The 25,220-nt window shown below is 38.3% G+C and overlaps 1 protein-coding gene across 1 annotated transcript in view; it reads left to right on the top strand.

Annotated features, from left to right (window-relative positions):
- The window catches only part of ECT2L (epithelial cell transforming 2 like), a 75,908-nt gene that overhangs the window by 43,054 nt on the left and 7,634 nt on the right, over positions 1-25,220 (top strand). Inside the window, 14 exon segments of the mRNA XM_023528383.1 lie at positions 473-611; positions 1,673-1,841; positions 2,928-3,056; positions 6,991-7,083; positions 8,747-8,929; positions 10,404-10,507; positions 12,181-12,306; positions 16,608-16,694; positions 18,833-19,047; positions 20,061-20,208; positions 21,890-21,963; positions 22,065-22,221; positions 22,877-22,942; positions 24,147-24,235. Of these exon segments, the coding sequence (XP_023384151.1) occupies positions 473-611; positions 1,673-1,841; positions 2,928-3,056; positions 6,991-7,083; positions 8,747-8,929; positions 10,404-10,507; positions 12,181-12,306; positions 16,608-16,694; positions 18,833-19,047; positions 20,061-20,208; positions 21,890-21,963; positions 22,065-22,221; positions 22,877-22,942; positions 24,147-24,235 (1,779 nt within the window).

The following is a 25,220-nucleotide window of genomic DNA, read 5'->3' as shown; positions in this document are numbered from 1 at the left end:
GTTATTAAGCAAAATTATTTTCCCAGAAATGATTTTTATGGAGTAAGCATATCCAAATGGTAATATTGGCGGGGAGGGGGAGTGGGGAGTGGCTGCAGAGAGAATAGAAAGCTATGAGGCCTGGATGATTAAGAAATTTAAAATTTCTCAGCTGCTCCTTTTCAAAATGTCATCTGGAACCCCTGAGTATGTCACTACATTTGTTTTAAGTGCCCCACAATAGCTAAGTAAATTCCTTACTTAGAGACCTTTCTGGTATCCCACAAGTGGGGGAGGAGAGGCCCAGGGCAGCTTTGGTCCTTCCCCACCCAGGAGCCCCATTTCCTGTTGTCCCCAAACCTCACGGAGAGACTGAGGTACGGAGGCTACCTGCCTTGGATACAGTATAACTGATGCCCGGGGAACATGTTGGTGCTCACTTATCAAAGTCAAATTAAGAGAAAACTTCACTTATTCCTCCTTTTTCCTATAGAAGCAATATTTCTGGAAGCCATTCCTACCCTTTATTATCAAAGAAAAATCGGCGTGGAGTTTATAAAAATGATAACAGCCCTTCATATGCTTTCCAGCCACACTTCATATTAATATCATCTCGGATTCCTGCATATGAGGTACAGAGTGTGTTAAGAGGCCAGGCCTTTTCTGAATCAGTTTTTCTTTTATCTACACTAGAGGATGTATGGCAGTCTTTTGGCTACCATGTATGAAAATTATTCATCTCCTAACAGAAAACTAATTGATCTAAGTGGAAGTTTACAGACCCAAAACAGTTTTAAAGATGAGAAGCAGTAAAGATAACCATAAATCAAAATTATTTTTAAAGAAGCATTAAAGGCCCAAACTGCTTTGCCGTTAGATTTCCAATAAATTCTTATTGAATTTGTTGCACTTAATCCACAAACGAGCAAGGTGATTACAGATTATTTTAAAACTTTTTTGGAATGCCTATGAATTTAATAATATCATGTAACCACCATCTCTCAAAAGAATGTCAGAAACCCTACTTTGTGATCTATTAAATGAGGATGTCATTAAATTAAAATGTGCTCTTTGTATAATGAACTTATATTTTAATTTTAATATGAATAATAAGAAAAATAAGTACAAAGAAGACATGGGAAGCATGTATTTATATGTGTGTATATATGTATATATATGAACATATATACATGTCTGCTGCTAATGAATTAACTATTATCACCATGAAAAGTTTATTTTGTTGAATTAAAAGAACAGTGGTTTTAATTTTTATTTAAACGAAAAATATTTATCAATCAATATTTATACTTCAAAAATCATAAAAAACTAAGAAGTCTATTGCAAAATCGAATGATTTCAATTTTATTACTTTTTAACAGTTGCATATATGTCTCTGTGCATAGGTGAGTAAAAGATATAAAGACTGGAAGAAAGTAACCTAACTTCTTAATAATATTTATCTCTTAGTGATGGAATTACAAATATATTTAATTTTCTCCTCTTATAATTAGAAAAAAAAAATACTTTTTCAAAAGGCTAATAAAGGAGAAAGATTATGTTCCTCCTTTCATAATTTCTGGAATAAACAATAGTCTTTAAAAATCACAGATTACATATTCATTAAATTTCTTTTATTACTAAATAGTCTAAAATAATGGGTTTTGGTTTCTACAGTTTTGCTTTCATTTTCTAGATGGTGGTGGACAGTGTTAAGGCAGGTATCATTTCTGTGGTATATGAACACAGTGGCATAACCTTGGAGAGCCTGCTTTATCTCATAGAAAAAGCTCTGGATGGGCAGAAGGCACAGAGTATGGGAATATTTAGCGATGGAGATAGCAGAGAAATCAATTTACTCCAAGGTAAGATGGGATTGGAAAGAACAACCGATTTAGCACTGATGTAGTATTTGTTCACATGTATGATCTTCAGAGTACTATTTAAGTTCCAATTTTTTAAGAAGGTTGATATCCCAATTCAAAGCAGTCAGGCAGGAGGGTCAGCCTTTTTGTTCTATTCAGGCCTTCAGCTGATTTAATGAGGCCCCCCCATATTAGGGAGGGCAATCTCCTGTATTCAGTCTACCTATTCAGATGTTAATGTCAACTCTCACAGTCACACCCAGAAAAATGTTTGACCAAATTACTGGGCATCCCGGTCTACTAAAGTTGACACATAAAATTAACCGTCACACCATTAATTAATGACTCCCCTTTCCCCACTCTTCAAAGCCCCTAGTAACAAAAATACCTCAGAAAAGTAAAGTTTCCTTTTATATAATTTTGGTGTTTTCTCCAAAGCTTTTGCTTTAAAAACAACAAAATGAAATATCTTACTCCAGTCACCTGAAGTCCTTCCATTATTTAACTAGACCTCTTGATGCAAAGGAGTGACCCATCGGGATTCTTGTGCCTGGCTGTTTTCGTTTCTGGGGCTTAGGAGTGCAGAGTCAGGCCTCCTCCAGAAATGGGTCCAGACATGTGTGGGTTCGCCGAATCACTGCACACAGTTCTTGGGAAGTGAACGTTACAGTGATGTTTACCGTCTCTGGGAGCCTCACTTCTGCTTTCCACAGCTTATTTTTTGATTGTCAATTGTGGGAAACATTCTAGTTTGGAACTTGGTTGCAAAATTCCAGGACTTGACTGGCCCTCCACCATCAACCCTGCTGTGGCCTGGTAAACCACACGGCAGAAACACAGTGTGCTAAGCTAAGTGTACAGTGTCCAAAAAATCTGGGATGTAAAGGGGACTGTGGCCACGGTGGAGTCCACGGGTACCTTTGTGACCCTAACATGGGACAGCGTCGAAGCAGAGGGGCCCTACGAATCTTGGCCTTAGGAGCAGATGATGGCTTTTTGAAATGTGGTTCTATTTTCACAAACTGCTAAGAGTTTCTGTTCATCATAACGTTACAAATTAATATGACGTTTTGATTTTTTTCTCAGGCTATAAAATTGGTATTAAAAATTTACTGAGGCCTGAAGTGAGAGACTTCTGGGAGAAACTGGGAAGCTGTGTGGCCCCTAAAGAAGAAGGGGGTCATGTGGACCTCTTTGTGCCTCTTGGAGCATCAGGTCAGCTTTGAAAGTTAGTGGTCATACCTTCTTTATGATGCTATTCTGTAAATTTGTGAAATGCCCTCCATTCAAATGATTCAGTCACATTTACTCTTTATTCTTTTTTGCTTTGTACTTTATGTACTCAGGTGTTTAGGGGGGACAGGGCATTGGGATTAGTAGTCAGAGTAACCTGTCCCTGCAGAAATAAAGTCACTAGTGGCAATAACCAGCAAGGAAGATTATTGCTATTTCTTCTGGAAAATACGGTAAAGTCAGCCTTCATAATAGAGGGGCAAGCGCCTAATCAGCCTAGGAACCATAAATAGGTCAGTCTGAGAAAACTCCTTGCTGTCCTCTGGACCTGGAATGAACGTGGTGAGCAAGGACCTGGATTTGAATCCCACTTATGCCACTTTAGCTGTGTGGCCTTAGGCAAGTGTGTGGACCTCTCTTTTCTCATATGAAAGTGAGGATAATAGTACCTTGCCTTGTAGAACTTGTGACCATCAAAATAAAATTTAAAAGTACACATAAGTAATAATACACGTAATATTAGAACACTAAACACAGTGAAGTGCTTTGTAAAGACCAATGTGGTTGCTGATCACTGAGGTTGCTGATATAATTTTAAGTGCCTACCTATAATTTAAAGTTGATTTCAGTAATCGAAGGGAAATTTCAGAAAAATTAAATCAGATTCACTTTTTAGATATCTGTTAAATAAAAGCTCTACATTCACGGGCTATTGGTTTGTTTGTTTGTTGCCAAGCAGAACAAGGGAGAGGGAGTGTGAAATTAAATTTTCTCAAATTGTTTTTTATTACCCATTCCTTAGGAAATTATGAGTTTTAGAGTTCTTAATTTTCAAATTTCACTGAACTATTCAATACATGCAGAGCGTGCCCCTGGCAAGCTTCAAACAGGGAAAAGGGTGGGAAGGAGTTTAAAAGAAAGTGAAATACAAATTATCGCAATTTTTTTTTTTTTTACAGTTTTTACATTTACATAATCTCGACTATGTAGAAAATATGCATAAAAATCTATGAGGAAATACAGCAAAATAATAACAATCTATCTCTAGACGTGTTTTTAAAATGTTCTAGTTTTGAAATCAGTTTTTAAAAAGTAGATTACAGAGAATGTGGATAGTGTGACCCCAATGTTTAAAACCTGCATATGTGCAGGGAAAGTGGTGGTGATGTGTAACGGGAAAAGGGTTGGGAAGGGTGTCTACCAAGGTGTTAACAATAGTTGGATAAGATGATGAGTGATATTTCCTTCCTTTTATTTCTTTCTTTTATCTTATATGCCTCTATTTTCTGTAATAAACTAGTATTACTTTTATAACGAGAGCAAGCACATTTTTAATTGGAAAAGTAGAAAAAGAAAGGATATGGAAAGTAAAGTATCAAAAGGCAGAGAATGAGGGCAAAAGGGGACAGGAACGATAGATTTGGTGACATAAAAATTGTCTCAAGCGATACTTGATGGCATTCAAACAATAGATTTCCCACCACCATTCCGGGCTTTAAAAGTATCCCTGGACTTTGTGTCAGGTGTAATTTCCACCTGGGTGAACCATCGAGGCCCTGGTTCAGTCAGAAGACCCTGGCTTCTCAGTCCAAAAACCTCTTTTCCACCACTTCAGACATCACTCCTGAGCTTGTCATCCTCAGTAGCTGTATCACCTCCGAAATCTTGATCTCAAGCATTTGTCTCCCTGAGCACCACTTCCAAATCGTGTACTCAGTATTCCCACTCTAGCAGTTCTTTGCCTGAAGACCTCTAATCCACACACTCCCACTTTTCTACTCTCTTTCACCATGCTTCATCCTTGGTTCTGTCCTTGTTAAACTTGGATTTAATAGTTCATCATTATCATCACTATCTCGCAAAGAATCTGAACTTCTTTGTTCCTCTTTCTCCTGGCTAAATCTCAGCTGCTTTTGGCTAACTGCCAGTGATCAAAACACAACCATCTTCATAATCAATGCCTACCTGCACTAAAGCAGCTGAAGACTGTTGGAAAAAAATAATACAACTGTCTTACTGATCTAACTTTAATGACAAATATCAAGTGGGATTGAAGCACTGATAAGCGATCCTACCACGTTTCCTTGATGAGTTCATTTTCCCACTCTTTGAGAGGACTATTTCATCCCTTCCCTTTAGTCAGTCTTTCGATAACCCTCTCTCTCAGTTGTTGAACTCACCTTTTACTTCCCTAAGAAAACCCCCTAATTTCCCTCCCACCACTAAATCTAACACCTACCCCACCTCTTACCTTCATTCTCTGTCTTCCTTTCTGCTACAATGGAGGAAGCACCTCTGCTCAAATCAAAGATCGACTTCCCCCCTTGGACTCTGTTCCATCACCCTCATCTTCTCGACTTCGCTCCTGCGCTCAAATCCTCTCCTGTAGCCTTAATTCTCTCTCTCTATTGGATCATTCATATCAAATCAAGAACACCTGTAGTAGCTTCTGTCCTAAAAAAGGAGAGAGACCATAAAGTTTCCCTCACCACATTTTGACTTGACTCTACCAGTGGTTCTCAAATTTATTGTGTATTTGAGTCACCTAGAGGGCTTGTTAAAATACGCATTGCTGGGCCCCACCCTAGAGTGTCTGATTCTGTAGTCCTGAGATGGGGCCTGAGAAATTTTGTTTCTAACATGTTCCCAGGTGATGCTGGTGCTGCTGATCCAGGCACCACATTGGTCTTTGCTAACTGCCTCTACCTTCCTCACCTGTCACTCGCTCCTCAAGCTCGTCCAAGTGGTTTCTTTATCTCTACTGAAACTGCTTTTAAAAGACCATAAGTGACTCCTACCTGTGCCCAGATCCAGTGGTCCCTTCTCCAACCTCATGTTGCTTTGACTCTCAGCAGCACTGGATGCAGATGAACACTCCTCCTGGAAAACTTTCTTCTTCCCTTGTTTTCCATAATACCACAGTCTTCTTGTTTTCCTCCGACCTCAGTGGCTACTTCTCATCTCCTTTGCTGGCTCTTCTTCCTCCTCAGCAAGACCTTTAAATATGCCCAGGGGTTGAGCCTGGGCTTTTTTCTTTTCCATGACTTTCCCTGAGGCAGTCTCATCAATTCCTGAAACTCTAAATTCGGTCCATATGCGGGACACTCTCAAATTTATGCTTCTGGCTCTGACAGCTCTGAGCTGCAGACTCATGTCTAGCTCCTACTCCACGTCTTCATATGACTGTTCAGTTTGCATATCTAATAGCATCTCAGAGTTAACACGCATAAAACAAACTCTTTATTGCCTCCCCAGCACCAAACCTACCCCTCCCCAGGATTCCTTTTAAGATACAGTCATTCACCTGGTTACTTCATAAGCCGAAAACCTAAAATTCATCTTTTTAGGGCCTCGTGTTGAAATTTTTAAACAGCTTCATTAAGGTATAATTGACATACAGTAAACTGTACATATTTGAAGTGTGCATATGTATAATATCCTGAGAAACCATAAAACAATCAAGATAATGAACATACTTCCATCTATATACTGTGTCACTGAGGGAAAGAAATTAATACCATGCTAAATTTTGACCATTTTATTTCATTCTGTGTTTAACAGTTTTAAATCTTTCCTTTTACAAGGAGACTTCTCCGTTGAGTCAGTCTATTTTTAGGAAATATATGTAGAGTTTTATCTGTCTTTGGTCTGAGTTCCTAAATTTGAAAATAAGCACCAGGTCAAACTCTATGCCCTCTTTCTCCACCCTGTTGTCCAGTCTTTATAAATTAAGTGTCTGGACTTCAGCTCCTAGGGGTGAACTATAAAGCGTTGAGGGACTGTTCCATGAGGTATTTGAATGGAAGACAAGAAGTGCTGGGGGCCTTTCTAGGCCAGCTTATTACTGCTCCTAATACTTAACTGTTCCATGGCAAAACCTGTGGGTAAACTAATAAAAGTATTTTTGACTGTGCAGAGGCAGGACTAGAAGTTCTTTCTCAGCTGTCTCAGCTAACTGGCACGTTATTTACTGCTCCCACTGGGATTGCAACTGGCTCTTACCAACACAGTAAGTGTATATGGGGGCTGACCATCCTGCCCAGTAACACCCACTAACTCCTAGATCACCAAAAGACTAAGCACAGCTAATAATACTGGTTCTGGCTGATGTCAATTACTGTCTTTCCTTCCTTCTCTTAAACTGTGTCATTTCTTATCACTTAGTCATTCACTTAGAAGGGGATTATTTACTGCAAAACATTTGCTTCAAACCATTGTTTACAAAAACTCAGTTGAAAACATCATCTTTAGCAGTTAAACAAAGATGTATAGTTGCTGACCTAGAAAAATAATAAGTCCAAAGAATAATTTTTCTTAGTAAATATAATCAGTATGATTTCATTTGGAAAAATCAACAGCAGCTATAAAGAGATGGTGAAAAGGCTGGATCAGGTTCTATTTCAGTAGCATTACCTGAGAGGAAAAACAGTCAGTGATAAAATACACCTGAAAGCAAAGTTTCATTTAGATTCTAAAGCTGAAGATACTGGATCAAAATGTAACATTGGCTGACTAATGAAAGAACCAGAGTGCTTCGTGACAGTCACGCTAATCATTTTCCCCTTTCAAACTCCCTCGCCTCTTATCAACCAGGGCTTGGGGTGATGTAGAAACTATATAAAACATTACTTTTCTAATCCCAAATGCCAAGGACTTTTCAAGACTGGGGAAAGCTGGCATGATTGGGAAACTTGTAAGGAAAATGATATAACAAAAGGCACATTCACTTAATATGGTTTGTAACAGAAGTCACTTGTTAATTTTAGTTCATGTAGCAGCATCACCAAATGATAACATTTTTGCCCTGTGGAAAGAGGAATCAGCCTGGCAGAGTATTGTAGGGCACAGACACTGCTGTTCATGGAACAGGTTTTCTTCTTTTTCTACTCCTTTGTCTCCTCTTCTTTCGGTACATTTTCCTTTCCATATTCTTCTTCTTCTTTCTTCTTCTTCGTCTTCGTCTTTGTCTTCCTCCTCCTCCTTCTCCTCCTCCCCCTCCTCCCCCGCCTCCTCCTCCCTTTTCTTCTTCTTCTTCTGCTAGAGGAACAGTTATAAATATTTTCACATGTTTAGCAATAAACACGGGAGGAGGAGAATCAAAGTCTATCTTATCTATTCAGGACAGAATAAAATTTAACATGGCACTGTATCATTCAGCAATTGTTTTCAAGGAAGGAAACTTAAGTAAGCACCCACTAGAGTCATGTAGAGATATTTGTAGGGAGAGAGAGCAGCTTGGCATAATGTAAGAAAGATACGGATTGGCTATGACAGGGATCACTTTGGATGGCATGGTGGGGAAACCAGGCAGTGTAGGGTTTTCTCGTATTTCATTTTGAGGGTTTAAACATAAAACAGTATATTCTTCCTTAGATGTCTGCTCTGCTTCTTGATGCATAAATCCAGCAGCTATTTAATTTTTTATTTCAAATATGTCAACCTTATCTATCAAAGGGTAGATAGGCATTTAAAATTATTCGTATGTCCTTTTTGAATTTTTAATTTTATCTTTGAAAGCAGACTACAGGTGTTTATCTTAGTCTTCTAATGAGAAAGGATAGATAATAAGCCTGATATAAATACAACTAAGTTTTTTTTGTGCTATCAACAAGAAATAGAAGTCTTTCATGTGAGCTTTTGACTACAAAAATAAAAGGAGAAAATAATGTCAGTTCTTAGTGACTGGCTGGGACAGCAGCAGGAAGGGGCTCCCCCGTTCATCTACTTCAGCGAATCAAAGCTGCAGACGTGGTCCAGCTTCACGGACTTCCTGGAAGACACCTTGAAAGCAGTAAGGAAACAGTTACGTCCGGTCTTCAAGGGGCTGCAGAGGAACATCGGTGGCAGGATGATAGGTAAGAACTCCTGCTGCTCCTGTTGCAGACTAATTAAGAAGTTTGTTTCATATCCAGAGTGAATACTTGCCATTTAGGAATGGCAAGTAAAAGTTGACTTTTAAGCATCTTCAGTAAAACAATCCCCTTTGTCTTTCATATCTCTTTTCAAATATCATGGATATCTACGAAGAATGCATATTAAATAAATATAAAGGTGAATAAATATGTTCCTCTCCAAAATGCTGAAGCTAGTTTCTGGCTTCATATTTTAATATCTTATTAACATTATGTCAGTCAGTTACTTACCTAGGCAAAATTTGCTAAGTGTGCTAAGCCGGAGAGCTCTGTCCTTTTCCCACAACAATTTACTCTAAAAGTTAAGTGCCTCTTAACCACAGCACCCATTACTAAAGTTATTCTACGGTTGTGTGCTACCTCTACCTACAATCCATAATTTGGCAATGGCCTTTATGGTCCTCTGCTGAGCGAGCCTATTGGGAAACAATTTCCTGTGTCAACTGGAACATCACCTAAATCATTCCATTCTTTAAAATACGTTTTTTTTGTCTTTTTTTTTTTTTTACCATCTGAGTAAATGAGTTTTCCCTCCACCTTAACTGTCTATTTAATTTTTTCCTTAACTGTTCCCATCTGACTAAATAAAACACCTTATAAATGCCTTACTTCCTTTCTTCCATCCCCCTACCCTGCTCCTTGTTTAACATCTGTTTACACAGTTTCTTTCTACAAAAGAGCCATAACCACAAGTATGCATGCAGATATTTTATGTCAATATATATCCTACTTCTCTTTACATAAATGCATCCAAAACAAGGGTTAGTCTTTTGGGTTTTAACTACATTTAGTAGATATTCAACCAATACTTAAGAATAGCTATGAAAGTATAAACAGGGAGAAATTATTTTTTTCTGGTTTATTCTTAGCTGTTATGAACTAAAGAGAAAGGAGGAAAATTAGCTTTTTAAGGAGAGGAGCATTTTTTTGATGAGATATGTAAACTATGAGAAGTGGAATTGAAGAAAATTCTTTTCATATAAATGCATATTGTACAAAATAATTTTTTAAATATAAAAGATGTCTGTATATGTATATTTGTATGTTATTTTTCAGTGGGCTTAAATTATTTATGTATTTGAGCACAAAGATAAAAGGGAGTGTGGAGGACTCTGGTGGGATTGAGAATCTAAAATTTAAACATATAAGGTTCATTTTCAGATGTTCTCTTTATAGAATATCTGAATTTATAGATTTTCAACACCAAAGTGGGTGTTTTTCTGTATGTTACACATTAGTTGCTTTTGCTCATTTTATATTTTATCATGGTAGATAACCCTCAAGGCATAATAGAATTTTAATTTTTACTACGTGCATTTTTATCTACTAAAAAGCAACTATGAGGACTGAGCTGTTTTCTTTTTGATCACATCTCTTATGTAAATCAATTACAAGGCATATGACCTTATATTTACAGGACAGTTTATGTTTGACACAATGAGTATGACTAACATTCTGAATAACCAAGAAATTGCACAAGCTCTGGCAGACGGATTGATAGAGCTTTCAAAAGAAAATTCTGTAAGTATTTTTTTTTAAGAGAGCACACTATAAAACCCCAACACTTAAATAAATGTTTAGTTTGTATTTATTGTGTTTTTATTCTTAACCAATTTATCCCTTCGAGGGCACAATTCCTCAGAAAAATTACATCAGTTTCTAAAAACAGCCACTGAATGATTCTGGACCCAAGATCTATTAGGTACACAAAATAGACAAATAGGAAAATCTTCGAGGTTATTTAAAAGTTGACTGCATTGTGCACTGTTTTCTGTCTTATGATTAATTTCAGTAAGAAGTGACATCTTTAAGAAGCATGTTAGTGGCTTCATATCTCATATAACCATTATTCAACAGTTAAAATAATTAATATTATGACAGAAAAACTGAGAAAGTGTGAAAGCAAATATAAAAAGATAGAGGGCAAAGAAGGCTAGAAGAGAAAGAAAGGAAAAAAAAACACACAAAAGAACAGAAATAAATCAGTAATTTGGTTGGGGACAAACATAGGGGAAGCCTGAAGAAGCATTTTCATTAGAAACAAATCTTGGATACTTTCCCAGAAAAGTCAGTCTACACATCAGACGGAGTGAAGAGAGGCAGTGTACAGAACACACCCTTGCCCCCAAGACCATAGATAGCAAGGATATAGGGAAATTAAATCTGCAGCTCTTGGTCTGGGGAAGTAGAGAATAGGATGGGAACAGGGATGATACCAACACACCCAACGCTATTTAAGGTCTTTAGTTTTCCAAAGAGAGATTCTCAAATCCTTCTCTTTCTTCGTAGTAATTCTACTTTGTGGGTGGATTTAACATTGATTTTGCATACATTCTGCTTTGCATACATGCTCCTTATCTATCACAGGAGATAGATGAGTGTCTGCTTTGCTTTCAACTTGGCCTCCTGGGTAAACACCAGGCATCTCCGGGGTTAGCTATGTGGTGCGAAGTCTGAGAAGTTACACTTATCCATGATTGCCTCCACTGAAGACTCAGCTCTGAGCACCCTAGCCAGCCCATCACTGGGGCAGCTCAGGGATGAAAGCCCTGGTGAGCTTTGCTGATGAAATGATCAGAGATGTTCACAGGGACGACACTGGGGCCTTGGAATATCCTGTACTGTCTCCTGAAACACCAAAGATTTACTAAACCTGTTTGCCGTGGGTTCAGTGTACTTATTGCCACCTAATTATTTAAAAATATGATGTAATTTCTGTAGTGCCCAAAACTATAGCCTGAGAGGAAACGAAATTTGGGAGCTTCACAGGGTGTTTTTCCCAATAATTTGGCTGCTTAGCCTCTTTAGGCCTTCTTTCCTCTGAAAGACAAGATCCCTCCTATCTCTTTTCTCAAATGGCCAAGGAGGCGGTGAGGACCACTTTGGTTCTGAAGATCTCGAGACCCTTCCTTAAGGCCTTGGCCTCCTAACTGAATGGTGACAATTAATTGAGAACCAAGAGTATATATGGCAACTGAAATGTGCAATTAAGTAGAAAGTCTCATTTACTGACTCTAATTGAATAATCAGTCATTACTTTGTTTGCCAGACTTATAAATTAATTAGGTAGAAAGCTGAAAACTCTACTAAAAATATGTTGTAATTTCTACTGTGCTTCCATTGACCTATATTTCAGATAAATGTTTTAAACAGGATTTTTTTTTTTCTGGGGGGGTGGGGTGTGGATTTTTCAGGACAAACCTCTGGAATTTTTGTCAGATTTTCTGCTGAAGAAATGTAATGAAAAGAGCAAAGATCTTGAAGAAAATATTATTCTGACAAAATATGACCCAAAGGCAACATTCGATTTATTCATGAAGGTAAAGTTGTTGCTGCATTTTTATGCCATTGCTTCGCTGTAGAGTTAGACACATGTGATTAAGAAATTCATAAACGATAATGGTAATTCTACCTGGAAAGCTTCCAACTGGTTATTTCTCCTAAGAACTTTGTTTTCTTGGGTTATCATTGAAAAAGGTGTTTTGTAATGTCATGAGTAACATTTAAGCCACAAGCATAAGCCGCATCGTGTTGCCTGGAGTGACTGTTTGAGTCATGGAGGAAAAGTCAGACATTTGCATTTTGCCTCTTTTTCACTTGAGCCCTAAGATTATCTAAAAAGATTTTTTTTTTTCCATTTGCAGCCTAGGAAACTTTTTTTTTTTTTCGTGAAACTAAGAAGGTTCTTCTTAGTTGAGATTCAAGTTCATGAAAGAAAAAAAGTGGGTTTGAAGCTAGTTCTTCAGGCAAAATATAATTGTTTTGTCAGTAATATATTCAGAATCCATACATTCTTAAGTGAAATAATCAGGATTCAGAAAACACTAAAAATTGCGTTGTCATCCACAGAGCTGATCTCTATGAAAATGTTATTTTAGAACCATTTTATGCCCATAGAAAAATCACCTACCTGCCTATGATGATCACAGGCTTTGGATACCACCCCTAACACAATCTCACCATGGAGACTACTAATGAAAATAGACTTGTGAGAGTAAAGGGGGTCAAATATATGGGAACGTAAGGAGACTAAACTTTAGATGGTTAGCATACAGTGCAATATACAATGTATTATAGAATTGTACATGTGAAACACATAATCTTATTAACTAATGTCTCCTCAATAAATTTAATTTAAAAAGAATAGACTTGTGAGTTCCTTTAGCAGGCAAATCATTTGTTGTTCTATTAACCTGATATTCTAGAAGTCTTTGTTAATACTTCTTTAGAAGATAGTGAAGTGCTTGGAAGGGCAGACAAGAAGGACCACTGGTGGCAGCGTCCTCTCTGCTAAGCCGCCCCAAATCTCTGAGATTCTTGAGGATTATTCTCTCAAAAAGGTAGATGTCATCTCCATCCATGCTTTAGCCTATGGAAACCTTCGAAAAATAGCACCCAAGATTCCAATACTACTTGCTTTCCTTTGGTTTACTAAAGGGAATAATCAACATGTAAACACGTTACACAGGTTCCAAATTTTTCTAAAATCTTTACAACATCTGGGTCATTCCTGACTCCCTGGACATCTTATTGGAGTTCTTCTGTCCACCTTATTCCAAAGGTGAAGCTGTCACCCCCAACTCCAGACATACGGACTCCAGAAATGCCCCTCTTTGGAGCAAGAAAACTGGAAGAAAACAATAGGGACAAAACCATAAATGCTTCCTCCTTGGAAGTGTTAATTTTACATTTGAAAGAACTTACAATGGCGTAAACCACTTCTACAATCTCTGACATGTAAAAGAATGGTCACTTGGAGCATTTTCTCTCAGATATTCCCATTCTTCTCTCTGCCAAATAAAATCCACACTGAATCAAGTCTTTTCAACCTGCTGTTGACCTAAATATCTAATCACTTTAATAAAATAATGCATATTGCTTCTCGGCCTTTTGGCTAAGATCAAGTGAAATAATGCAGAAAGTTTCAGCTTAAAGTTGCCTCAGTGCTGGAAATCAGGTCTGCTAGTATTATATCACCCACCTGTAATAAAGTTACAGAAATGTGAAACTCCTTAATGCCTAGAAATTTAATATTTTTTCATTTTTTAATTGACTTTTTAAAAATCAAATTAGAAAAAAATATGAGTTTGATTCTTATTTAGTTTTCTATTATTCGACACTTAAGAGCTTGTGCACAAATTCCATAAAACAAAGTTAGGGACCCCCAGGAAGAAAAACCACAGCTTAAATGTAGGCGCTGAATTAGTATAAAATAGAGAAGCTGAGTTACTACTCTACACATTAGGGTTTATTTATAAAACTGTAGATATTTGTCCAGAAGAGCACACAAACCTCATAGTATTAGGAGTGGAAAGTAATGGCTTCTGCTGAGATAATTGTTTTAAAGAGCCTTCCATAGGGGCTTATGCAAGAGGGCTTGTCTGCCAAATCCAGGACCAGAGACATGTGCGCACGTGCGCGCGCGCGCACACACACACACACAAACACACACACACACACACATATATGTAGAGATAGATACATCTATCCATCTATCATCTATCTCTACTATCTATCTATACATCCATCCTATCTATCTCTATCACCTATCTCTATCTATCTATCTATCTATCTATCTATCTATCTATCTATCTATCTATCTATCTATCTATCATCATCATCATCTATCTATATCATCTATCTATCCATCATCTTGCTACCCAACCAATAGTTTTGTGTACCTATAGAGTTTATGCTGATACCATACAACAATGGCGATGGGTCGCAGCCAGAATCATAATTGTTTCTGAGCTCACCTGTCATTTTTACAACTATTCTTGGCCCCTAATCCAGGCATCCAAGTGAAAAGTAGGATGTCTCTGGAAATGCAGTGTCTGCCTGTGCTCCAGCCTAGAAGAAAATTCCTACTGTGATCAAAGGTCTCCCTTATGTGTCATGGAGAGAGCTGAGGCAAAGGCCCACCAACCTCAAATAATTGTTCTCTTATAAATATGCAAAGTTTGTTGCTCCTGTTACTTCCTCTGAATTCATTCCTAAAAACAACATAAGGGATGGCATCTTAATCTAAAAATAGTCTCTAAAAATCTTAATAATTATATGTATAATATAAAATGCAAGAACTTGCTGTTTGTAGGTTCAAACACAATTACTATGCCAAATCAATTTCCTAGCCACAAAGAGAACTTTATATTTAATAAGAATAGATGCTGCTAAGCCAGAGATGAAACAAAGCCCCAGTGTGAGCAAACACTTCTAAAATAACTGTCTGGGGGTCCACGCCGACGCCCAAAGTTTAATGCATAAGCACTCATGTGAGCCTTACAACAGAGTGATGTCGCAGATAAGGGTGCCTCTCTTATCTGCGAGAGCCACGGTATGATTCTGTTCTGCTTCGGTTCTCTTAATCTTGGGCCAGACAGTTTGAGTTTAATTTCCATTCTGTGTCTGCAACCTTACTTCTACCTACACAACTATTCATGTCACCATTGACTAGCTAAAGTTATCATTTCTCTATCTAAATAATCAGCACTATTATTTATCTTGCAAGAAGAAAGTATTCTACTCATAGAAATTTTGAATTATTCTGTTAAAATTCAAAGTAGATTTTTCACCCTAGCATAAATATAAATCTATGGCAGGCTGATATGGGATGGCCACAAATGGGGAAGACACAAGGAATGATGGAAAGACTCTGGAGCAGACACAAAGCACTTGGGCCCAGGTAGGGCCTCCCGCAGGCCAGGGAAAAGCTGGTTGGCTGCAGTCCGGGACCAGGGCTCTTAAACAGAGCCTGTGGGCAGCCATAAGGGATGGCTGCAGACATAAAATAAAATTTCGTTTTTGCCTGAGTAAGCCAAAAGGAGTCCTGGTTACAAATTGATGATTTTTTTTCCAGTCTCACCCCTGGATATTAAAGGGTTACTTACCATGGATAGTTTTATCTTTGACTAGGAAGGGCAGCAGGCCTGACCTTTGCTCCTCATCAGATCTTAATGCAAACATAAGACTGTTGTTGCTCCATTGCTAGAGAGGACTGCAATGGGGTGGGGTGGGGGGGACGAGGGGGGGAGGGAGCTATTTTTTTAATGTGCTAAATTATATGGAAGCCCCAAGAATAATTAACAAGGTGAGATGAAGAAAAAGTAAGCCATCTTTACATGTAGAAACAGGTCTAAAAGGAGCATGTGAATTGTTTCTGACACATTTTCACTAGGTGAAAAAAGGGGCGAATTTTATAAAGTGCTGTGAGCTTTTTCTTCCGGCATCTTAAAAGTAAGATAACCTGTTTGCCCTCTGCTGACAGAAGACAGAGCAGAGGTGAAGCCGAGGCCGGTGACCAGGACTGCGTGAGATTCCTTAAGCCCACAAGGAGCTTCTAAAGAGAGTGTCCCTCCCCTGACTCCCAGAGGAAAGGGAGCTGCCCTGACTTTAGTTTCTCAAGTATCATGTAGTTCAAACGAAGTGAGAGGTTCTTTTGTAAAAAAAACATAAAATTGAATTTCAGAGAGGCATCAAGTGTGTCAAGTGCTGAATCACTGTGTTTAGGGAGCACTGTTGTGGCGGCTGAGGCTGACAGGCCCCCTGTGGACACAGCTCAGAATGGGCATTCAGACACGCCCAGGCCTGCCTCCAAATAACCAAATCTGCATTGACTCCTCAGGAAAGAAACGTTTTAGAAGACAATCCTCAGGACGAAAAATCAAGTGTCAGCAAAAATGACCTAAAGTTTGAGCAGCTGGTTCAGCTGGTAAGCCAAGGATTACCTAATACGAATTTTCCATTTGTTTTGCTCCTGACCAAAAAAACAAAAAACAAAACAAACAACGACAAACACATCAGGCTTCATTCCGGTTAGTTCTTTTTTCTTGAAAGTTTCTCTTAGTAGGAGGGAAAAAACCTCCCAAATGTAATTGGGGGGAATCCAATCAGTAGATTTTTCTTTTGATTAAGTCCTTGTCAGGTGATATCTTGGGAGCAAGAGCCGTGCTGCTACTCCATATTTTCTAATCTGACGCTAAGGTGGCATTTAAAGAAATGGCACATGCGCATAAAGGTTCATGGTTTCTAACTAGCCCACCAACTTACGGTGCGGCTTCAAATGTTGAATATAATCAATATAACTTTTAGGGCTCTGTCTTTTCGTTTAGAAAGGGCAGTGCATGGAAGAGGCTGTGGTATAAGCAGAGGCATGGTCCCATCTGCCCTAACGCACAGTATATGCATGCCGTTTTGCATTTCTTCAACTTATGTCCACATTTATTATTGTGTTTCATTTGCAGAATCCTGTAAGGTAGATTTAGTAACCACATTTTGTAGACAAGGAACTCAAGTTAGAAACTTAAGTGACTTCTCTAGGGTCAGACAAGTGTCATAAAGAAACTGGAATCTTGTGCCCTTGACCTCAGCCCCGAGGCTCTTGCCCAGCCTGCCCACACCCTGGGGGAATCTACCTACTGCAGACAGTGCAGACCGTGGATCTTGCTGGCATGGATGTCACTCACCCATGCCCAGGAATAATCAAGGAGGAGAGTATATACATAATGCAGTGAATATGATAGTATTTTATCATAATCTAACTGTGGGTAATAATACCTGCCAACAGTTTTAAGACAACAAAAGGTTTGACAACTAAAAGTTAAAAGTTGGTTAATTCCAATATTTAAAAAATACGTAAATACACATAAAATATAATAAAGGCTGCAAGCCAACTGCCAACAGATCTGTTTTTTTTTTTTTTTAACTCATTAGATATATCTAAGTGGCATTATATACAGACCATGTATTTTAAAGATAAAAACTTAACCAAGAACAGTGTGTTTAAAGTATTTCAAACAGAGTGAGTTTTCGATTTCTTCTTTTAAATTACTTTTACATTTTAATTTTAGTTCATGAACTTCTGGTTGACTTACTTTGGGTGAAAATCACATGGCATTATGCTTTACTATGGTCATATTTTATTTGGGGCAGTCTGGGGCACACTTAGGGCTGGAGAGAAAAGAGGAAATTGTGTTCTAAGAGTAATAAATAGTTCTAGGCTTAAGTACAAGGCCATTAAATTTTAGAAATTTAACTATTTTAATTATTTTATATTGTAAAGATGCTCTTTACAACTTTGGAAGGTACAGATAAAAGAATTACCTAGTCCCAGTAATGAAAATTAATTTCTCCAAATATAAACATAGCACACATGATTTTTCTCTCTGCCTTAAGAAATAAAACAAGACTCTGAAATATAGACAACATAGAACATCTGGCAACCTAGTTACCCTGGAGAAATGGGTTCACAGTTCCCAAGTTAGGTACTTGTTCCTAAATACTGAAAAAAGGAGCATGAGTTATCATATTTCATAATATTCCCGTGGGAAGCAAGTTAATTGATAGTAAGAGGGCTAGCTCATCTCAGTCTTCTGTCTGCAGGATAATCAATAAAACACTACTGGAAAAAAGAAATAGGGAAATGAATGAGAGTGGACAAGCCAAGTGCCACCTCCCTGAAGGCAGGACTCTGTTTTCGTCATTGTACAGCCAATAACTAGCACATGACACTAAGCATGTACTCAAATGGGCAGATAGATAAACGTAGTCTCAGTCTGCCCTGCTCAAGACCCAAGATCAAAGTCTCATTTCTACTACATCACACTGGCCTGATGTGCAGGGCTATTTGGTGATACTGGGCACACGCAACGGTGAGTGGGGGCCTCCATAGTCCCCTATCAAGTTTCCCTTCAACCCTGCATGTCACAAGCCAGAAAGGGGGTCTCAGAGTGAGTGCCTGGCTACTTAATACTTCTATTTCTCCATCTCCTTCAACTTTCAGGCTTTCTGAGGCTGTTAGCCTGGAAAGTCATCATGATTTCCCCATGAGTTCTCAGTGCTTTCCTACAGGAAAGAAAGCTCCAGATGGACTCGGCTGCGAAACGAACCAGAGTTGTCAGGGAACTCTTACAGAGTGAGAGAAAATATGTGCAGATGATGGAAATTGTGAGAGATGTTTATGTAACCCCACTGAAAGCAGCACTGTCATCAAACAGAGCAATTTTGAGCACCGCAAATATCCAGATCATTTTCTCTGATATTCTGCGCATTTTAAGTCTCAACAGGTAATCACTGAATAGGTATTTTCTGAAATACTCATTACGTGGTGGGGGGAACCCACATTTATATGTTTATATGTTTCAAAAGATGTGCAAAGGCTCAGTATTCTCTGCCCTTCTTGGGGACTCTGATCATCTCACAGAAGAGAAGGGATTCTTGACACTGGGCTGTGACCCATGGTGATGATTCTTAAGGGCTTATTTCCTGACTCAGTTCAAAGTCATGGTACCAGGACTGGAGTTCAGTGACTGGGGATTCTATATTCAATATATCGATCATACAAAAGACAAAACAACAGTGTTTAGTTGAGGAATGGGAAAGGAAGGAAAGGATTTAATGGGATTAAGTCACTGGGATACTTTGTTTAGAGAACCCAAGGCTGGAGATCAGCTTAATAACAGTACATGTTTCCAGTACATAATAGTACACAGAGAAAAGTGATTATTTGCACCGATGGTTAATTAAGACAAACTGAGCTTGTGTTTCTCTGCCAGCAACTCCCTAGATAACTTGGAACAAGTTCCTTATCCTTGGCGGGCCCTAACCCTTACAAAATGAAGAGGTTGAACTAGGCCTCTCCCAGTTTTCAAGGCCTATGATGGCTGAATGAAGGATAACCTCAGATCCACAGGGAAATGGGCCGAGGGAAGGTAATGGCATTTGAAGTGATTGAGCACTCTGCTCTGAGGACTGTAAGAAACCTTCTGCTGTCTGCCTGCCTGCCTGGCCATGTGAGACTGGAGCAGCCTGGGCAGCCTGTAGAGGCCAGTCTGGGGTCCTGACTCAAGGACTTAAGGTGAATAAGTGAGATTCCACTACAGTCAACCTACTTCTTCATTTCCCAGCTTCTCCCTTCCTGCCGAATCTGTAGTTCCGTATCAAGACAAAAGTATTTGACAAAAGCCCTGCCATAAATGATTAGCTGAAACAGGCTGTACTAATGACTGCTAATTTATTTTTTAAGTTTATAGGCTATCACTGGCCAATATATCATGGTCATGCTTTTCTCCAATTACAGGCAGTTTCTAGATAACCTGAGAGACAGACTGCAGGAATGGAGCCCAGCTCACTGTGTGGGAGAAATATTCATAAAGTTTGGAAGCCAGTTGGACATCTATACCAATTTCTTCAACAATTATCCTGTTGTTCTGAAAACTATCGAGAAGGTAAATGATTCGGTTACCATGCAGACATGTATTAGAACTCGGAGGTTGAAAGAAAGTTTTGTGTGCAATCCAAAGGACTAGAATTAATACGAAAGACTTCTTCCCTACTCTTAGCTTCCAGATCTCCTCCTCCGGTTTACTGCGGACTCTTTGAGGATGGAGACTCTGACTTATTAAATTTTGTATCACTAGGGGCCAGCTCAGTGCTCAATATAGCAGGGCCCAGGAAGTGATTGTTGGACTAAACTAATCCTCATACAAATGGCCAGACTTCCATCTGCTGCAGATATCCTGAGACTCAGTTACAGGGGAATGTTAATGATTAGGTAGAAGTAAGACTATGAACTCCGAATCCACTCTGCCACTCTAGTCCTGTGTGACCTTGACACGTTCAGCTCTTAAAAAGAAAAGGAATTAATCCATATGTTTCTTGGAATAAGGATACTCAGTTTGTGAAATCTATCTTTGAATAAGGAATTTCTTTGTCTTACGTTTTGTAGAGGGTTCATTATAAACAACTTTCCCTGCTGTGACTTATGCCATGTGTAGTCTATGCGAGAATATTTGGTTCTCTCTGAATCATTTGCTGCTCTTGTTGGGATCTCTTCTGATGACAATAAGATCCCACTTTCTTCCCTTCTCAATTTGTATCAAAAGTGCAGCAGAAGAGGCTACCTGTGACCTGGTGGCAGTGTCCACTCTGTCCTTTTTGGTTGTGTCTCCCTCTCTACACCGAGGCCCTGAAGGGAAGGCCTGAGGGCTGGGTGGCCTCTGTGTAATGATTGCTGACCTCAGACCTCCCCTTTGTTGCGCTCCTCCCAGCCCACCTAGAGAGTTTAACACTGCTGGACAACTCGATTATATGAAAATTGCATGACTAAGGCAATTTCAAAGAACTGACCATGAGGACGAGAATTATAGCAAAGTGTCACATATTGTCAGAAACAAATTGGTGCCAAAATTTTTATAGTTATGGGTAATAATGATATCTGTTTCGCTAGCATAGGTTGTGCATACTCATTCTTATCTTAATATTATTGAAATCAATGAATATTTGATTTCTAGAAATTAGTATTACTGGCATCTTTTAGGCACATACCCACTGAGAAAAATGAGGTAACTTCCTGGGTACTCTAATGGTGGTGAATGAATACATTTTAAAACAGATGTTCATTACAGCGGGGCATCTTTATAATGTTACACATGATCAGCAGCACTATTACAAGTAAATGCCATTAATAGTCTCTTACTATAAGAAAATAACATTTACTGTATGACAGGCACTTTGTGGACAGGATTTTTTTCCCTCCACCATAAGAGTTAGGTATGCTATCCACAAGAAAACTGAGGCTCCAAGAAGTTCAGTAACTTGACAAGATCACATAGAATTAGGTAGAATTAGATTAGAATTCTAATTCTAATCCAAGCCTACCTGGTTGCAAAATTTTTTTTTTTGTCTGTGCTGATTAAATTTAATGCATAGGGTGAGGTCTATGGTATAACAACTAATACACTATACTTCGTCTATTAGTAAGCACCGATAGTACTAATACTACTTTGATTAGATGTAGATGTTGTCCTCTTGCTTTGAGTGCTTCATAGATCATGTTTGCTGGTAGAAGAGAACACTTTACAGTTATCTTATAGAGCAAAGTTTTGACAATATAATGCTCACTTTTAGTGCAAAGAAATGATACCAGCATTCTGAGCTTTCTTGAAGAGGCATGATAACACAATTGTTACCAAAATGTTGAGGTAAGTTCTCAGGGAGAGCACAGCTGGGGCACCCCGAGACAGGGCATCATTCTTTGACCTTCACAAAGAGACTGGAGTTCCCTTCTCTGTGCCTCACACAGCCTGCAGGAGCTGCTCTTGTACCCATCCCGAAGGTCTGAAGAATATATTAATCTTCTCTACGCTCTGAGACTTCATACTCCTGCAGAACATGTTGACCGTGGGGACTTGACCACTGCAATTGACCAAATCAAAAACCATAAAGGTTATCTAGATCAGGTTGGTTGCTGATAAGAGTCTGTGTCCTTTAGAAATGCTTTTGTGGTACTCGAACTCAAAGATCTTGAAATACCTTATCCTCTTGTGGTGTTTTTCAAAGTCTTTGAGCCTTTTAATATGAAATTATTGTGTTCAGACTTTGAGCACCAATGGCATCTATTCTAAGCCAAACCAGATGAGATAGAATGTTTCCAGATAACTGTACAATAAAACCTTTCTTAATATGAAAGTTTGGGGAATGGGGTATTCGGATTGGGTTTTCTAGATAACTAAAAGAAAATAAGTAAAATCTTTTGTTTCTGAAAGTACTTCTTAATGTATTAGATTTATTGCCTAAGTACTGTGATTAAAATTATTCTCTGAAAGAGCTTAGCATCTTGGACTACAGTACTCATTCTGAAAATATCATTGTGATGTGCATACTGCACATGTGTCCAGGCTTAATGTAAACTGATAACATTTGCTCAGAGATTCTTTTTGAATAGTCTTATCACTTGTCTCTTTGTTTTAAAACATTGGGTACATGAAATTGAGATTCTTATTATAGTTTTTGAAAACACCAAGGCCTATTTCAAGTGCCATAAAATATTTAAATCTATTTTTATGTATAAAAATTTCACAATTTTATTTTGCCTCAAATCACTTTGTTTTCTAGATGAAGCAAAACATCAGCATGAGAGATCAGCTGTCAGACATACAGAGAACCATCTGGGGGTGCCCTGTATGTATTCTGATGTACTTGCTACATGTCGTGCTCATGAATAAAATCTCATATCATTGGCAAAAGGAGATACACAGATTTCAAATCAACTAACATCTGTTGAATGCCCGCTGTGTGCCTGGTGCTGACAAGCTCTCACGTTTTACATCCTTCTTATCTGCAAGGATGCTGCTATATAAGGAGAGGCACAAGTGGGCTTGACCCTATCCCATAATGTTTCTGTAGTCTTAGCTCCGTGTTTGGTACTAACTGATCATGACCCCCTTTGAAGAAAGGGGCCGTGTCTTCTATTGTTTCATATCTCCCTGTGCATGATACCTGGTATAGGATTTTGCAGAGGATACCTGAAAAAATCTTTAGATGTTCTCTGTTGGCTTTCTGTCACCTACAGAACATAATCTAGTTTCATCCTACCTTCTCTCTTACTGCCTTGCAAACCACACAGATCTACTCGCAATTTTCCAGTAATGTTAGCCTCTCCTCACATATTTGCGCTTTGTCCAATCATCATCTTCCTTGTAGTTTCACCCAACATGTTGAGCTGCGAGCTCCCCCTGCCTTGGTATTCTGCAGCACCCCAAACATCTGTCACATTTTATTGGAATCCTTTATTCACAAGACTGGGAATTCTATCAGGTATAAGCTGTGATTTACCTGTCTTCTAGAGTTTGGCATATAATAGGAACGCAATATGTAAATTACATTGAAATGAAGTATCAATTGATTGAAGATGTTATTTTTATTTGGTTAAACTGGAGAAGTAAGGGAAAGGGGAGTCGACTGGATTACAGAGTCCAAAATCTTGAAATTTAGTCTCTGGATCCCTATTCATGTGAAGTGATCATCTCCATGGCTACATCAGTACAGGGCCTAACTTAATTTGTAACAATTCATTCACTTATTTTTCTTAATGGATTGCTTCTTACTCAACCCACTTCCACTTTATTTTTGACACTAGGAAAGCGTTAATAAATAAAACAATTTTAGTAGTTTAAAAAATAGACAACACCCTAAAATATAATTTTCATTATCAATTCTGTGGTCTTTCCAAAGAAAGCCTATTTTATAAACAATAAAAACATTTGCTTTTTCATAATTGAACTGAGTTCTAATCAACACATATATTCTGGGTTACAAAATGGTTCTAAATGGTCTATGTTTTCTAAAAATTTACATGTTTCTATTTTTTTTTTTTATTTCATAGACTCTATCAGAAGTAAACAGATATCTGATTAGGGTCCAAGATGTAGCCCAGCTTCATTGCTGTGATGAGGAAATAAGTTTCTCTTTAAGGTAAACATTTAACTATCCTATGGATGTGACTGTGTCTCACTCATCTTGAACTCACAATCCAGTACAATGTCTGACATATTGTAAGTTTGCAATAAATCCGTGTATTGAACTGAAAAATTACACGCCCCCACTTCCCAAGATAAGATAAGATGCTTTATCACCTTTCTTCCACTCTAGGCAGCTATTGGGTAGAATGGGAAAAACTAAAATGTCTCTGCCAGAGCCACAAACTCCATAGAAGCAGAAATTCTAAAGGTTGGTCACTTTCCACCTGAGAGGAGATCCAAGTGTTGTGGGATATCACACGAATGATCTGCTCTTCTATAAGAGAAGACTAACTTATTATTCTCAGATAGTTATTGAGGTCAGTATTTAAAAGGTCTCATCATAAGACCATCATTATATTGAGGTCTCACTATCTAGTTTGTACAGTGCTCACAGCAGTGTAAGAACAAAAGATGGTGGGAGTGCCAAGTTCCATAAACAAGTTCCATCTCCTTTAGAACAAGGATGGGCAAATGTTTTCCATAAAGGATCAGACAGTAAACATTCTAGGTCTTGCTAAACAAATCATTGCTGTGGCAACTACCTAACTTTGCAAATGCAGCACAAAAGCAGATATATAACTAATACAATACACAACAAATAATACAATCTTTATAAACAATACAATGCATAAATGAATATGTATAGCTGTGTTCCAATACAACTTTATTTACAAAATAAAGTAGTGGAGCCAGTTTGCTGATCTCCACTTTAGGAAATTGTTTGCCAAGCTGTTCTCATTATTAATGCAAAGATGATGATTCAACAAATAGCAACCAAATAGAGAGAAACGAATTCTAATTTGTCCAACTCCAATAAAAGAAATAAAAATTGGTTTGTCTGTTACTTCAATAAATATTTCAGTGACACAGGGCAGGGTGTGGGGTAGTTGAAAGAAATCAGGTCTCTCACCGCTACGCCCACCTAGAGTTAATTTTAA

The sequence above is a fragment of the Pteropus vampyrus genome, unplaced genomic scaffold (genome assembly GCF_000151845.1).
Source record: "Pteropus vampyrus isolate Shadow unplaced genomic scaffold, Pvam_2.0 Scaffold24, whole genome shotgun sequence".
Lineage (NCBI taxonomy): Eukaryota > Metazoa > Chordata > Mammalia > Chiroptera > Pteropodidae > Pteropus > Pteropus vampyrus.
The sequence above is the reverse complement of the archived record's forward strand: the minus strand, read 5'-3'. Positions and strand labels throughout refer to the sequence as shown.